The following is a 15,953-nucleotide window of genomic DNA, read 5'->3' on the forward strand; positions in this document are numbered from 1 at the left end:
GCGGTGCCCTTTCACTCCCTCCCTTCGATGCGACGTCGGAATGCGACCCGCGAATGCGTTTATTTCTCGTCTCTCCTCTCCCCTCCTCTCTGCACACCCTCTCGCGACGAGGGTGTCTCGCGGCCACGTCGACTCGCGGGGATAGTATTCGCGCTCGGTACCACTGGTGGTAAACTCTCCGTCTCTTTCTCACCCCCAACTGTCCCGCCACTCCCCTTTTCGCGGCTGTACGTGATCCCTCTCTCTGTCTCTCTTTCTCTCTCCACCACCACCACCTGACTGCTTCCCTCGTTCTCTCTCGTTCTCTCTTTCGTGTTATCTCCCTGCTGGGCTCTCCCTCCCCCCCTCTCTTTCTTCCTTCTCTTCTCTTGTGCTCCTACTTCCCGCGACCCTTCTCTTGCTACGACCGCAGAACGGGACGGGCGGGACGCGAACGGGGCTAATTTCCGGTCGCGAATCGACTTCCTGTCGGGATCGTCACGATGACACCGAGGCGCGAGCCCGCGTTCCTCGCGAGCTGCCCTTCGCTAGTTGTACGTATATCGCTCGCTGAGAGACCTCTATCCAAGGGAGGGTGGCCTTATCACACTTGTGTGCGACCGCAGTTGCGCGAACCGAGCTTTACTCCTCCATTCCCTCGTCCGTAACGATATACGGGGTGACTTAGAAATTGCGCTTTCTTCGAATCGTTTGTCAAGAGCTACATTGGAAAAAATGATTATCGTTTCACTGTCAAGGCGTTGATTATTTCACCCTTAAACATCTTTTATGCAACAAATTTTTCAAATGTAGATTATATATATAGCAACATATAAAAATATATTTAAAAATCCTGACCGTTATTTAATTTTTTAAATATAATATATTAATTATATTTATGTAAAGTTTGTATTTAAGAATTCTTTAAAGAACATTTTTAATTTCAAAAATAACAAACTGCTGCGGAAATATAATTTTAAAAATGACTTCTAATGATATTCTCGTTAAATTTAACTTAAGAGATTCTCCAAAGAATATTAATATATATAATAGAGAGAGGGAAAAGGCATAGGGTTTATTTGAGGCGCACTGTATACATTTGGTGCGTACGGATTCCAATTTCGCGTATGTGATGAACGATGTTAAAGAGGGGAAAAATAGAAAGACAACTTTGAAGCGCGATAGTCAGTCGAGCAGCGATACGCCCCGGTTTCGTGCAATTGTAATTAATCTCCGTTGCGTCGATCACAATTGCCGTCCCACAATCGGTGGTAGATGGTACCTGACGAATATCGCATCTTCGCGCGAACTTAATAAATAATAGGATTGCGGCGTATGTTCTGACCAATAGGCAAACGGGACGCGACTTACGTCGCGGAAAATGCCGTATTGATCGCCGAGTGGACCAATCTGGCGCAAACTTTTGATCGCGACCATGTGGCGCTGTATTTAAAAACGGATCCTGTTAAGAACCAGAAAAAATTTATTCAGAAAAATAACAATAAGAAGAAACATTATTAAAATTCATAATGTTAAATTACACTCGATTTGAGAAATTTTTAATTATTTCTGTAAATAGAGCATATTTCACATATCTGATCACTAAATGTAAAAAAAATGGAACGTGTATACAGTTAAATATTCTTCTTTCTAAATGAATCCAAAGATTAACAGATTTTACTGATTAAATATTATAACTATTTTTGATTTGCGTGCTAATAAATTATAACCGGAAGCTATCATAACTATATTGACACTCGATCAATTTTTTCGTAAGAATCTCTACACTGCACCTACTTAATTTAAAACGATAAAGTTAAACAATTCAACTCGTTAAAATGTGTATTACTTAAATTTGACTTAAATTCAGTTTATTATTTATTAAGTAATACGTTAAATAATATTAAAATAACTTTTTGCTATTGAATATACAAAATATTGAAAAAACATAAATATAAAGCAAATAATTCTAACGATAATATCAAAAATAACTTTTCACTAACTGAAAATAAAAATAGGAAATTACCATATTGGCATCTTCAGCAGTTCGAGCGAGATCACATCGGCGGTTCTATATAGTATTAAGCGCCATTCAGATTCCATTCAGCTTTATCTTCCGCACATTACGCGGATATGATTTCGACGGCCACGTAAAAGCTAAAATTGTAACGTTAGAAAATTCCCGTAAACTCAGCTTCATCGTTGCGTAATTTTGTTGTTATAACAATCTATGGAGAATTAGTGAAAAAAAACGTATTTTACGCTACGTTAAAGACGTATGATTTTCACACTTTCCATTCGCATTGGAAAATGAAAACGTGATATGAAAGCAAGAGCATAAACTGAAGCACACGCGATGGATGCTGTATAGTTACCGTGGTTGTTCGTATAATTCCACGTGGAATTCTCGATAAATCACTTCCAGGGAATCGTGGTTCCGACATGCGACTTCTAATGGTAGAAACTTCTGATGGCCGAAGCGCGCCATCGGGTAACCAGTCGACTACCATTTCTTCAACATTGCCAAAGTTTCGTATATATCCACCACGTGACTGCATATGAGATGGTGTCGAGAACTTCTTTTTCTTTCTTTTCGATAAAACGCCAATACGGGCGACTCCGAGCAGTCAAAATGTCGCGAAGAAACTCTACTACACATTGATGTAATAATGCCCATATCTCTAAAATTAAAATTCGATCCAATTATGTCAAAATTAATGAACTCTCATTCTTCAACTAGAATGATTTTAATAAACATAATTATCTCTGCATTTTGAAAACCAAAGTCGAAGAATAAATGGAAGAGGCTGACCCCTTTTTCACCGTTGTATTATATGCTTGCTTTATCTGCAATGCGTAATTAATGAACGAATTGTTACAATTACGAATTTATTGTATGTGTACGAATTATATAAATATGTAACAATGTCGAAGTCATTGTTGAACAGTATAAAACTACAAACATAGTACGTTCGATGCAAACATTAAGGTGCGCTACTTTTGATGTGCGCAGCGCGGTATAATACTACTACCAGTACATGTCTGACTATATATATGTAACACTACTGCGGCGTGTTTACTACTGCACGTCAGCAATGACTGCGTTCCGATATTCGCTACCAGAGCTGGAAATCTATAGTGCATGTAACGTATATTATAGATTTTCAGTACAAGTAACGAAGTTCAGAATGTAGCCAATGTCTGATGCAGGAGTTACACTTACTTGCTACCTGTGAGATAAAACAAAAAAACATGTTTAGTCCTATAAAAAAACGACAAAAAAAATGCAAATTGATTATAAAAAATTTACATGCAAAATATATTCTTTTAAAATAGAATAATAGCAGATATTGAAAAGCGTAACAAAAAAATACGTACCTATATATATTGCAGAAAATGGAATGTATTTTAATTTATTTCTATTAGATTTTTATGTGTCACATTTATATATTCATTGATTTACCTGTCGAATAAATGTTTCTTTTATTTATAAAATACCCAATCAAATTTTTATATCACGTGAATGAGTAAAGAATGAAGATATATGATATACATTTGCACGACATAATGTATATAAAATAATACAAAGCATATACAGAACAATCATTTACATTACTTATCTGCTACACAGAATTCATTACATCATTAAACAAATAACATTTATTGAATCATCTATTTTTTAACGATGTCACACAATAATTAATAAATTTCTTAGAAATATTTAGATATAGATATTACTAAATATAGATATATTTAAAAACTTGTGCCATTAACATTATCTCTTATTTATATATACTATTTTATATATACTCTTATTATACTATACAATCATTTCACACACACAGTTATAAAAAATTTGGCACATAAATTACATAGAAAATGCATATAATAATAAAATGTAATTAATTATTACATGAAAATAAAACATGACATTAATGTTAAAGATATAAATAAAATGCAAAAAATCTAAACAAAATTTAAAACTTAATTTTTCTTATAATCAATTTTTTTCATAATATAGACAATAACGATCACTTGTCACATTAACTTGAAATTTGCTTGCACTTGGATAGGATTTTGAAAGTTTCAGTTGCGTCAAGAATAGAAAATTTTAAACTTCAAAGATATTGGTCATTTAGTATCTATATACATATTCCATGTAACATTCTTCATGAAATATAATTTTATTAGTAATATCAATATGATAAATTTTATTCTATGCAGTCTATAAAATGCATCTTATTTATTTATACCGTTATTTACTTACATTATACTATAGACAAGCACACTGTATATTTATTATAGACTAAATTTTATTTTCAGCTTTAAAATGAGTTGAAAAAGAAATAATAATTTAAAACTCTTGTGTGCAAAATCAATCCATCATGCATAAAAATTACTTTTTTGTACAAAATTGTTTTCTAATATATAATCAATTATTATATAGATATAAATATTATATTGAATTTATTTTTTATACGCTAAATATAAATTTAAATAGACGTATATTTTTTCACATTTTCATATTCTGAAAAAAATAAGAAAGTTTAAAAATATACATAGATAATACAAATAAAATAAAAAATAGTTGTGTACAATAAATATATATATATATATATATATTGTACATAAATATATATATATATATAGTGAGACTGTATTATTAGACTGTACAAACAAATATTTGTATGTGATGTTTCCATTAAATATAAAGCAATCAAGATCCTTAAAAAATTTTTTTAAATTTTTTTAAAAAGAAATGTAAAGATTTGTTAAAATGTACAAGCAGCTTTTCTATAATTATATGATTTAAATTGTTATTTGGCCAACTAAAATATGTATACATATATATATACACACAAATAAACATATATATATCATATATTACAATTTTTTTATATAAACATATTTTTAATAAAAATTAACAATATAATTATAAAATAAAATTCACAATCAAATTAACATTAACAATACAAAAATCAGTGTAAAGTTTTAAAACAAATTGTTTTGTTATTATATTTATTCTTTCCAGCCTTTATGAAATTAAATTATCAATTACATAAAGATAATAATTATTTAGAGTTATTATCTTTATATAATAACTATAATGATAAATAATCATTACTGAATATATATATATATATACATAAAATATAATTTTGTTCATTTGTTTAAAAATTATATCATTTTTTAATTTTTTTTTATCTTATATATATATGTACATTATTATAAGTCTAATCGGCAGTATTGACAGTAATTTATTAATACACCATATTCTCATATATAGTATATTAAAGAAAATTATATTTCAGTGCACTTATAGAGTATATTAATATGTGTAGTAAACTATATTAATATATGCATAGTACATTAATATTAATACAATATTTACAAAATAAACATCTTTCTAAATCATTAAATATTTTGTTGCTAAATATTAGTTAAAAAATTTAAAGCTAAAAAGAATTATTTACACAATAATGTATTTACTTTATCTAATATTACTCATAGAATTACTTTGATTTCATTTGTAATCATTAAATGTTTTATAAAAACTAAAAGAATAACATTTAATATTTGTCTACTTCTTGATCATTCAATTTAATAATATTTTAACTTATTATAATTAAACTCTTTACTGTACCTTATGTTTACTACATGTATTTTGTAAAATATTCGACATGATAGTTTTTAAGTTGTGAGTTGCATAAAATTATATAAAAATTGTACAAATCCTATTCTACAATATTTACATAAAAATTCTAATGTATCTCCTTTTCATATAAACTTGAAACATTTTTGCTTATCATGTGGTATTCGTGTCTTAAATAATATCGAATCAGCTCGATACTGTGTATTTAATAGAGGCATATAACCGAAAACCTAAAATCATTAATTATATTAAGTAAAAATTGACAAATTTACTTAAATAATAATAATTTAGAATACTTAAATATAATAAAGAAAAAAACGTAAAAGTAATTAATAATTAAATCTTTTTACCTGTGAAAAGAAATTGATACATTTATGTCTTTCTTGAAAATGAGTATCATCTTCTGAAAGTGAAACTGGACAACCGGGACATCTAAATGTCCAACGTGATGTTACCTAATAAACAAACAAATATTTTAATTTTATTGCATTATACATTAATAAATTCATATAAGTTTAATCGTATAATTAAAATGCAAAGAGAAATATTACATTGCAAAATGTTTAAGTTGTAACAAAGCATTTTTATAAAATCTGAATTAAAAAAGTTTTAATTTATAATATTAAAATAGAGTAATGTTAAATAAATACTTTCTCTTTAAAATATATGTATAATGTCTTTACTTTAACTGGTGGTTTCCTTGTAAGGTGAGATATTAAAAAATTCATCGCAATGTCCTCACAATTCATATATTCATCAACTTTATCTCTTATCGCTTGTGGTAACCAATGTGTATACAGATATGTATAATGTTTATGAATAAAAGCAGCTCCAGTTAAAACCATGGATAGCTCGCAAGAATAATTAGAATTGTAATTCCAAGCGTTGTGATAATTCTGGTCCCATGCATGAAATCGACCAGGGAATCCAACTACACGATCTCGATGTTCCCTCCATACTCTAAAAATATACGTTAATAAATAACAAAAATATATGAAATCAGAAGACTGAAATATTGACTTACCTAAAACCAAACATGATTTCATCATGTCTCAAATGAGCATCATCATCAATAGAAAGGACGGCTTCTGTCTCAATTGCATCAAATGGCAGGAATCTATTATTCAAACTATTTCTTGGAGCTTTTATAACCTGTCAAAATATATTTAAAAAATATATTTTAATATGTAATCTTTAAAAATGAATAAAGATTCTATAGATAATAAATTAAAATTACATGTATAGGAACGCCGATATCAGGCCACTTGAGATCTTCTACAGGTGGTTTCGGACTATTCCATACCACAAGTACCTTATTTAAATAAGGTAAGCCATAAAGACGTGCCAATGAATTTATAAGAACCTGTTCTCTCTCATAAGTTAGCATAACAATTGTAAATTGTTCTCTTGGATAATTTCCTCCTAATGACTCACTAAATTCTTTCCCAGCACCTCCAGCACCTTTGCCAATAGGTCGAAAGCCTACTTCTGAGCCTATGAAAAAATAAAACGATATAAATATAACATGTAATTCTTGTATAATAATCTCTGAAATAATAATTTTACCAATAAATTTAGCGTCACTGGGAAGAACAGTATCAAAAGGTAATTGTGGATACAAATTAAATGGATCCATCCAATCATTCCAAATTTCATGGTTTTGAACTAATAGTGTTGTATAATTTCTCTTGAAAGCAGGAGATGGATACGGCGGTTCTAGAGGACCTAAACTTTCTTCAGCTTCCGGTTCGGCAATAATAGCATCCGATTTTAAAGGCTTTTACAAAAAACAAATAATATAAGTTACAAAATTAAATGTGTTATGTTAAAATGTACATACATCATATACTTTAATAAGAAAAGTGTGTCACATTAAAATACGTACCACAAAGCTTTCGTTAAAAACACTAGGGCTGGGTGTTTGAGACGCTGGTAGTGGTGGTATACCAAGTCTGTCTCTTATTACTGCTATGGTTGTATCCACTACACCTTGAGCAGTACTCATATAACGTTCCCATATCAATCTACCTTGTCTCCGTATAGTCAAAAGGTCGTTGTCAGGAACAGCACGCAGTAAAAAGTGCATTTCAGTCACTCTAGCCTAAATAATGATATATTCCATTAATTTCACTTTAATAATCAAAAACACAAATTTGTGATAATATATTAATATAAAAATTACCTTAGGTAGAAAAATAACTGCTCTCCTCCAATCAACAACTTCATTATAATTAAGCAAAATCTGATCACCACCAAGAATGACTGGTATCGATCCAGCTCGCAATGCTTCGTACAATCTTGCTTGCATGAACGAAGTAGTCAATAATGTAGCATTACTGGGAGCTAAGATCAATGCAAACGTTGATTCCTTTAATATAGCTCTTCTAGACGAATCAGTTCCACAAAGAGACCAATCAAGAGTTTCTACAGGCTTACTCTCCATAGAAGCTGGTATACATTCAAATTGAATGAAAAATTTATCCAAAGTTATTCCATTGCTCATATCTTTTAAATATTGAATAATAAAGGCATCTATATTGTTATCATCAATTATTAATTTTTCCATATCTACATCTGTGTCATCAATTTGATATGTCATCGGTGTACCCATAAAAGTCCTCATTTCTCCTTGGAATGACAGCAAATATTTCCTTCTCGCAGGTAACATTTGTGCGCATTCTTGCCAAACATCTCCACCAGGTGGTCCCAGAATTGGTGGAACAATTAAATCGAAATCATCGCGGAATTGGTTTCTATAAAATGTTGACTGTACTATTATCGCTCTGCCAGTATTCAAATTACTGAAAATATTTCCAGAATCTGCAGATAAATCTCTACGTGCAAGATTTAATAATATGTGATTTCTACCGTCACCACCCCAATAGGGAAGTGCTTGTAATTTCTTTATATCTAAAGCTTTATTATGACGTTGATCACTCTTTTGATGGAGGCTTAATGCTTCACCAATTAAGACTATGTATATACATGCCTCTGCTGGATTTCTAGTAAGATGCGGATTATATCCTACAATTTTTTGTATATAATAAGTTTTATCGCAAATAAATGCTTCATAATGTAAATATTTACATCTTAAATACGTACCTAACGTTTGTTTAATAGTTGTTTTTAAGAAGCCGTCTACATCCCATCCTGGACTAACTACCGAAAATTGATCTGGATCATACAAGTACACAGGGAAACCGCTTGTCAGTGCACATCGACTATGATCAAAACAATTGTACATTCTACATGATCTTGGATCAGTGGTAGATAATGTAACTGGCAGGGTGTTAATTAATATTCTCTTAGGTGGTGCTAATTCAGGCGTGTTTCTTTCCACTGCCTCTTTCTGCGCCACCTGTGCTTGCTCCACACTTATTTTTAATCTATCAAGATCAGTTTGTTGATGCAGTAACTCTTGCTTCAGCTCGTCTATTTTCTGTGTCAAACTGTTAACTTCACCCTGAAGTCTTTGCCTCTTTGCACTCAGATCTCTTAATTCATTGCTCACTGAAATTTTTATACGAAACATTTCCTCTATTCTCATCTTCAGCTGTGATGCTTTCATGGATGTAAAATCCTCGAAAGCTTCCAGAGTTGAAAATGTTCTATACATATCCCTATCTGGAGTATCAGATTCTACCTGAAAGTTAAATTGAAGTTAATGCAAAGTATTCTGGAGCAAATAATTTTTAAGAGCTTAATTTTCTTTAATTACCTTAGATAAATAGTAATGCGTAAATAATGGCACAATAAATAAGATTACAGACGTTAAAATGATTATCCTTGATAATTTAATGTGTGTCAACCATTGGCACATCTCCCTCCCAGTTCTATTGTGATAGAACGGAAGTGTCTCATAAGTATTTCCCACCATGATTATATGGAATTGCTAAGCGTTTTCATCTGTCTAACAAATCCTGGATACTTCCATCTAGCATTTTCATGGACTTCTGCAAGCAATATTACACAGATACTTGACAGACATTAATAAAATAATCTTATGAGTTTTATTTTATATTTTGTATGTAACAAAAATAGCTTTCATCTATAATTTCTCAATTTAATTTAATTTAATTTAAAGAATAAAGAGCACATAAACGCATTATTAAATATCAGTACCTGTCCACATCAGAAATTGACATCAAAATTAAACCTGGAGATGACTTTATCAGACCATATCATCGTGCTATCGATAACCTACACAACCTCATGGTCTCCTTCGTTTTTCTGCTACCCGGATCACGAGCCGGAGCAATCCTACGACTACGAGGACTTCCAACAGAGTCTCACATTCTACATCGTCCGCGGTCGCATCGAGGTTAGTCCCGAGTTCCGAGATGCGTTTCACTCGCATACGCGTCGTCCGCAGTCGTCCATCTGATATCTCCGCTCTCGTGGGACCCAGCGTATTATAGCGTATGCGTATACCATCGATTCACCCAATGCTCCCGAGATCGCATACCGAAAATGTGAAACGGCGCGACGTGGTGAACCATGAGCAGCTGTTCAAGAGTTATCCAGTTACTGACGTCAATCCATGTGTCTTCGTTGCGGAATCCCGGAAATTCGGAAAGACTCGACGATCTCTTTTAATCTCTCCCTGATTCCTCCAACCGCGTGTTTCACGTCAATCACGTTCGAACGGCCCGCTCGTTGTCGCCTCTCCAGTCGCCTCGTATCTGGGTTTGCTCCAGCGACGTTTGGCGGCACGTCGCGACGATACGTTGCGCATCCGCGTGATATGTTCGCGTCTCCTGAGGTTTTTGCCGAACATGCGCATGTTCATGCAATGTCCATGTCAAGCGTAGTGCGAGGGGAATAATATTTTGGCTTTCGGGGGCCTAAAATTAGCCGGAAAATGGTAAGCATTCGAGAAAAATGCGATTGTACGTTGACAACATGACGTTTATGTCGCGTTATTTAGCCAATCAGTCTGTCTCTTCATCCAGGAATTTCGCACTTTCGTTTTTGAGTTTTTAGAATAACCTATTTCACGCGCTATAATGATATTTTTCACGTTCACGCTGACCTCGTCACCTGAGATGATGGAGCAACGTGAAATTTTACTTCGTTGCTTTCCCCGCTATCTCCTATTTAAAAATATGGTTGTGTTAAAATGCTGTTTGATGCAACGCAAAACTGTCTTGACATATCATAGTGTATTTTGAATACAAGCTGTCATTTTTGCACATATAATGACTTGCAGACAGCCAAAATACCTGATTAAATTAAGATTGTGTATTAATATATGTAGTAATATTCTATTAGTATACTTTAATTATAATATAATAAATTTCAGAATTGTATTGGTATCACTTTCACTTTTATCTGTCACTTTTTTATTATAATGAAATAAATAATAAGACATTTATAGCACTCACCATTTTATTTGTGTTGCAGCATAAATTAAAATTTTCACAAAGGGACAAAGTGAAAAAATTTATAACGTTTACACAAACTGGAGAGCAAACTGCAATATATTGTTTAGCCCAAAATGATTGGAAACTGGATCTCGCTAGCGATAATTACTTCCAAAATCCAGAAGCTTATTATAAAGAACCAAAAAATTCTGTTGATAAAAAGAAACTGGAAATATTGTATAGCAAATACCAAGGTAAGATTGTTATGATATATTAGTAAGAGAATTCATTAGTCTACTTAAATTATGTTTAATATTATATGAAATAAATTTTATATTATAGATCCAAGTGAACCTAATAAAATTACTGCGGACGGTATCATGAAGTTTCTTGATGATTTGAATTTAAGTCCTGAGAGTAAATTAGTTCTAATCATTGCGTGGAAATTTCGTGCTGAAACGCAATGTGAATTCACTAAAGAAGAATTTATGAATGGAATGGTGGACTTAGGGTAAATATTAATTTCTTTAACATACATCTATGATGGTTGAATCAAAAGTGAATGTGCTGTGAATGTGCCTTACATTTTTCGTCATCAGGCGTGTGTATACAAATATAATTATTTTCATAATTATTTTCAGTGTGGATAGTATAGATAAGCTAAAAGCACGGTTAGGTAGTTTAGAAAATGATTTAAGGGATCCTCTAAAATTCAAGGATTTTTATCATTTCACATTTAATTATGCAAAAAATGCGGGACAGAAAGGCTTAGATTTGGATATGGCAATTGCATATTGGAATATTGTATTAGAGGATAAATTTAAATTTCTTCAATTATGGTGTCAATTCTTACAGGTAAGTAAATTTAGGATATTGCTTTTAAATTTACGTTTGGCAAGTTACTTTAAAATAATAAACTGATGTATTCTAGGAGCATCATAAAAGATCAATTCCAAAAGACACATGGAATTTATTATTAGACTTTGCACTTATGATCAATTCGGACATGAGTAATTATGATGAAGAGGGTGCCTGGCCTGTGTTAATCGATGATTTTGTAGAATGGGCGCAACCTCGAGTTCGTCAATCTCTCTAACGATTTTCTTTTTTTTTTGGCAACATTCTCGCACATGATAACTTTATTTCGTTTACAAAAGATATATAATTTTATAAATTATTTTGTGATGATTTTGAAATGATATTTTGTTCCAATGACGACTCTATTTTACTTTCTAAAAATGATTAGAGACAAATTAATACACATGATATAATGAATCATAGTATATACTATATAGCATCTTGTAACATGCATTCTCAACAATTTGCAATATATCGCTTCAGTAGATACAATTTTATTTACTAAAATATGTAAAGAGAGAAGTCTTTTGAGTGTTTGCTTAAAAAAAATAATAGTTATTTACTTATTTATTAAGTTCAAGTTGTGTGAAATCTACTAACCACATAGGTATTTGTACAATAATTTAATTGTAACTTTTGCTTTACCGTCAAAAAGAAAAAAAGCATTGCCTTGAAATTGATCATATTGTACAAAAGTAATATGTGTGAGATGTTTATTTACATGTGGGAATATAACAGAAAGATGCTCAACTACCATCGGTAGTATTTGCAAGCAATTAAAAAAACTCGACGTTCTTTTAAAATAATGTATCGGAAGCAAAATTGGAAGAGAAATTAGTCCATACGTTCCTGTAGATAGTAATTTCTAGAAATTGCGTTGTTGAAAAAATTGTTATTAAATAAATTCTACGATACTCTATTACGCGACACTTACAATGTATATAAAAACATAAAAGAGAAAGAAATCTGTATTTTAGACATTATACTATTTCGGCATCATTCTATTTATTTTTTTATATTCAATCGGGTTATAATGATGAGAAGATAAAGAGAAATTTATTTCTCATATACATATTAGAAAAAAAGATTACTTATATACTATATACTTATGAAACTTTATATAATATTGTTCTAGAGACAAAATATAATTTTTTTATAAACTTAATATAATAGTTTTAATTTTCTATTATGCGGTATAAGTTCATTCATGGAATTGTTACATAAAAAAGTCATTTGTGATATTCTTTACAGATTTGATTCTCTTAACAAGTTTATCGTAGGCATTTTGTATGTTAGACATTATCCCTTGTAACTACATTCTATAAAAATTTAGCGCAACAATATATTTAGATTTTTATCCACACAAAACATGTGGAAATTATAAAGACAATGTAAAAAATCCATTTATTATCGTAAATTGGAAAAATTGTTAGGAAATACAAATATTGCAGCTACATATTATATATATGTGTACATATACATTTATATACATATACATATATATATTATAAAACTATGAGACGAAAACTTTGAAATAAAATTGTCTCATCCACGCGTTTTTGATTATATTTTACAAATATAATGTGAAATATAGACGAAGAAGATCTCAACAAATATATAAAACAATATAAACTGATTATTGTATGTAGTTACATATCGCCAGGGATATACGTTTGCACAATGCTAAACTCTTTAAAAAAGGAATATACTATATATATTATTCAAATGTAAGGAAATTTATATCCGAGAATAAATTTTCCAATAGTAGTCAGCATTGTACAGACAATAAATTGTTTTAACAGCCTTAGAAGAAACAGAAAGTAAATTGTACATAATGTAAATAAATATATTAATCTTAATCTATTCAGTATGTCTGTTTAAATAAACTGCTGAATAAATATACACCACATTTTGTGTATATTATCTCTGTGTTTAAATGAATATTACAAATAAAAAGTTCTGCTAAAAGTCCACAATTATATTTTGTGTCTGTATTACTTATTAATAAGTAGAAAAAAAATTTATTTTTATTGTTTATAAGTTTAGAATCGGCAAGAAATATAATTATTAATAAAATATATCAGTATTTAGTTACAAAAATGATTACATTTTACAAGATTTTTTACATTCGCATAAAGTTCTATTATGGCCATTGCATTGTGTATAAGAATATAAGAAAGCTAGTTCGTATTTATTAGCGTGTATATTGTAACAATTCTTTAGTACATCCTGAATATACCAATTGCATAATGATTCCAATCTATCAATAGTCGTCTGTATCACATTTTTTTCAATTATTAAAAGAAACAATATTTTTATATATTATATTCTTTAGTATTCATGAAAGTCTCAAATTTACTTACCTGAGCTATGACCAATCCATGATTTGAGTTATCGGTAGTGTGACTATGCGAATCGAACAACGTGACCTATGAATAAAACTTAGGTCTTATTTATACAGGATGATTATTAATTGTATGTGTTAACATTTTAGAAGGTAAATCTAGTTTAAAACAAAAAACATGCTATATGTGATTATTTATTTAGACGATCACCAACTAAAAAAATACGGATATATAATTAAGATTACCATATAAATCGATTTCTATTGATTCTAGCTGCAAGTGCTTACCTTACTAGTAGTTTCTTGAAATATAAATAATATTGTACGTCCGCATGTAATAAGCAGCATAAACAAAGTATGACATTTTGGATTTTTGTACCATTCATGTAAAAATATGTTTATATTTTTATATAGGCTTGTTTCTATCTCCTCATGAAAAATATTGAACTTCTGTGACAAAGTTATTATGTATATATTATTCAAGTGTAAGATGTATATATTCACAAAATTTCTTCAATTTGTTCAGAAATACAGTTGAATAATAAATCAATAATATTTAATTAAATATTAATAAACTTACACGCGTGTACATATATATATATATATATATGTATTAGAATATAATTAATTTTAAATATTCCTATCATACCCATTCTTTTAATATGTTTAAGCTTTTGCCTCCATGCTTTAAAGCATCTTCGGTATTCAAATACGGATGTGATATAAGCCTTTTCTTAATAAGCCACGCATGAATAGCGTTACCTTCTATTATCGCCTCTGCCACAATAATATTTAATCTCGAACAGTTTTCTATATCACAAATTGATACATTTCCTCTTGATATTCGTACAGCCACAAGTAAACATATAAGAGTACAGGCTTCACTTACTGGGGATTATTCAGTACATCAAAAAATAAATGTTATTGATACTATGATGTATGTGTGTACAGATATTTTCAATTTGATATAAATAACAAAATATAATTACGTTTTTGCCCTGGTGGATAACGGCTTTGTGTAAATTCAGGTTGATACCATAATATATCTACTTCGTTATTAAAACAGTTTTTCATGTGTGACGGAAAGTGGCAGCTAAATAGTGGTGGTAAAGTCATATTATTCCATATGTTTCTTATTACTTATTAATTTTGTTACCAAATACATCTTTTCATGATTCATATTTATGTCTTTTCTAAAAAAGGTTTGATGTATATATATGTCAAGACATTTTGGATGCCAAAATTTTGTATGATAGTTGGGTTATAATTGTATCATGTGGTATATTATGGAAAACAATTGTATGAAAAATAGCTGCATTCATTAAATACAAATTATATGATTCATTAAAGCAATTGAATCGATCGATTTAAGTTATTAAGTTTCGATATACTGCTAGTGCCGAAAATCTATACTATAGTTCATGTTATGTATATATAATATAATTTTAAAATACTTGTAATATATAACGAAATTAGTTTACTATGGCTCGCCTTGATAAGTTGGAAAACCATTTTGGGGAAGGAAAATAAAAATTAAAATAATAATTGACAACTAAAAATAACTTTTTAAATGGTTTTGTTGTTTAAATAATTGCACAATTGAGAAAAGCAATACAACTTTTTTAATCTATCGTACTTTACAATCTATTTTTATCCAGAAAATATTTCCAACTTATTTAATACGAGAATGAATGAGAGCAAGAGAAATATAATTCAATATTTATTAAATACTAATTATTATTACTTGATAACAAAA

General features: G+C 30.2%; 3 protein-coding genes across 3 annotated transcripts; 1 reads left to right on the forward strand and 2 right to left on the reverse strand.

Moving 5' to 3' along the window:
- Positions 1–5,757: 5,757 nt before the first annotated feature.
- On the reverse strand, positions 5,758–9,509 carry botv (tripeptidyl-peptidase 2). Its single transcript, XM_018538006.1, has 10 exons — positions 9,351–9,509; positions 8,735–9,275; positions 7,815–8,656; positions 7,518–7,733; positions 7,199–7,409; positions 6,870–7,126; positions 6,657–6,784; positions 6,316–6,592; positions 5,983–6,087; positions 5,758–5,862 (listed from the first exon to the last, which is right to left on the reverse strand). Exons 1-10 carry the CDS (start codon positions 9,507–9,509, stop codon positions 5,758–5,760), a joined length of 2,841 nt encoding a protein of 946 aa, XP_018393508.1.
- A 911-nt stretch (positions 9,510–10,420) lies between these two features.
- SCCRO (defective in cullin neddylation 1 domain containing SCCRO) lies at positions 10,421–12,126 on the forward strand. Its single transcript, XM_018538007.1, has 5 exons — positions 10,421–10,496; positions 11,036–11,249; positions 11,338–11,506; positions 11,637–11,850; positions 11,927–12,126. Exons 1-5 carry the CDS (start codon positions 10,494–10,496, stop codon positions 12,089–12,091), a joined length of 765 nt encoding a protein of 254 aa, XP_018393509.1. The 5' UTR covers positions 10,421–10,493; the 3' UTR covers positions 12,092–12,126.
- A 1,830-nt stretch (positions 12,127–13,956) lies between these two features.
- On the reverse strand, positions 13,957–15,393 carry LOC108772476 (uncharacterized). The gene is made up of 5 exons (XM_018538009.1): positions 15,187–15,393; positions 14,847–15,085; positions 14,486–14,647; positions 14,217–14,282; positions 13,957–14,127 (listed from the first exon to the last, which is right to left on the reverse strand). Exons 1-5 carry the CDS (start codon positions 15,311–15,313, stop codon positions 13,957–13,959), a joined length of 765 nt encoding a protein of 254 aa, XP_018393511.1. The 5' UTR covers positions 15,314–15,393.
- Positions 15,394–15,953: the final 560 nt, after the last annotated feature.

This window comes from Cyphomyrmex costatus, unplaced genomic scaffold, assembly GCF_001594065.2.
Source record: "Cyphomyrmex costatus isolate MS0001 unplaced genomic scaffold, Ccosl1.0 scaffold189, whole genome shotgun sequence".
Classification (NCBI taxonomy): domain Eukaryota; kingdom Metazoa; phylum Arthropoda; class Insecta; order Hymenoptera; family Formicidae; genus Cyphomyrmex; species Cyphomyrmex costatus.

Bases quoted from the DNA above. Each gene is read 5' to 3' on its own strand.
- botv (XM_018538006.1), bottom strand. From the start codon at position 9,509: ATGGTGGGAAATACTTATGAGACACTTCCGTTCTATCACAATAGAACT. The intron at 6,785-6,869 runs GTAATTTTAATT...ATATTTTGACAG, and splicing joins ATATCGGCGTTCCTATACAT to GTTATAAAAGCTCCAAGAAA. The intron at 6,593-6,656 runs GTAAGTCAATAT...GTATATTTTTAG, and splicing joins GAAATCATGTTTGGTTTTAG to AGTATGGAGGGAACATCGAG.
- LOC108772476 (XM_018538009.1), bottom strand. From the start codon at position 15,313: ATGACTTTACCACCACTATTTAGCTGCCACTTTCCGTCACACATGAAA. The intron at 15,086-15,186 runs GTAATTATATTT...AATAATCCCCAG, and splicing joins TTATCCACCAGGGCAAAAAC to TAAGTGAAGCCTGTACTCTT. The intron at 14,128-14,216 runs GTAAGTAAATTT...AATGTGATACAG, and splicing joins ATGGATTGGTCATAGCTCAG to ACGACTATTGATAGATTGGA.
- SCCRO (XM_018538007.1), top strand. The intron at 11,250-11,337 runs GTAAGATTGTTA...TTTATATTATAG, and splicing joins ATTGTATAGCAAATACCAAG to ATCCAAGTGAACCTAATAAA. The intron at 11,851-11,926 runs GTAAGTAAATTT...GATGTATTCTAG, and splicing joins TATGGTGTCAATTCTTACAG to GAGCATCATAAAAGATCAAT.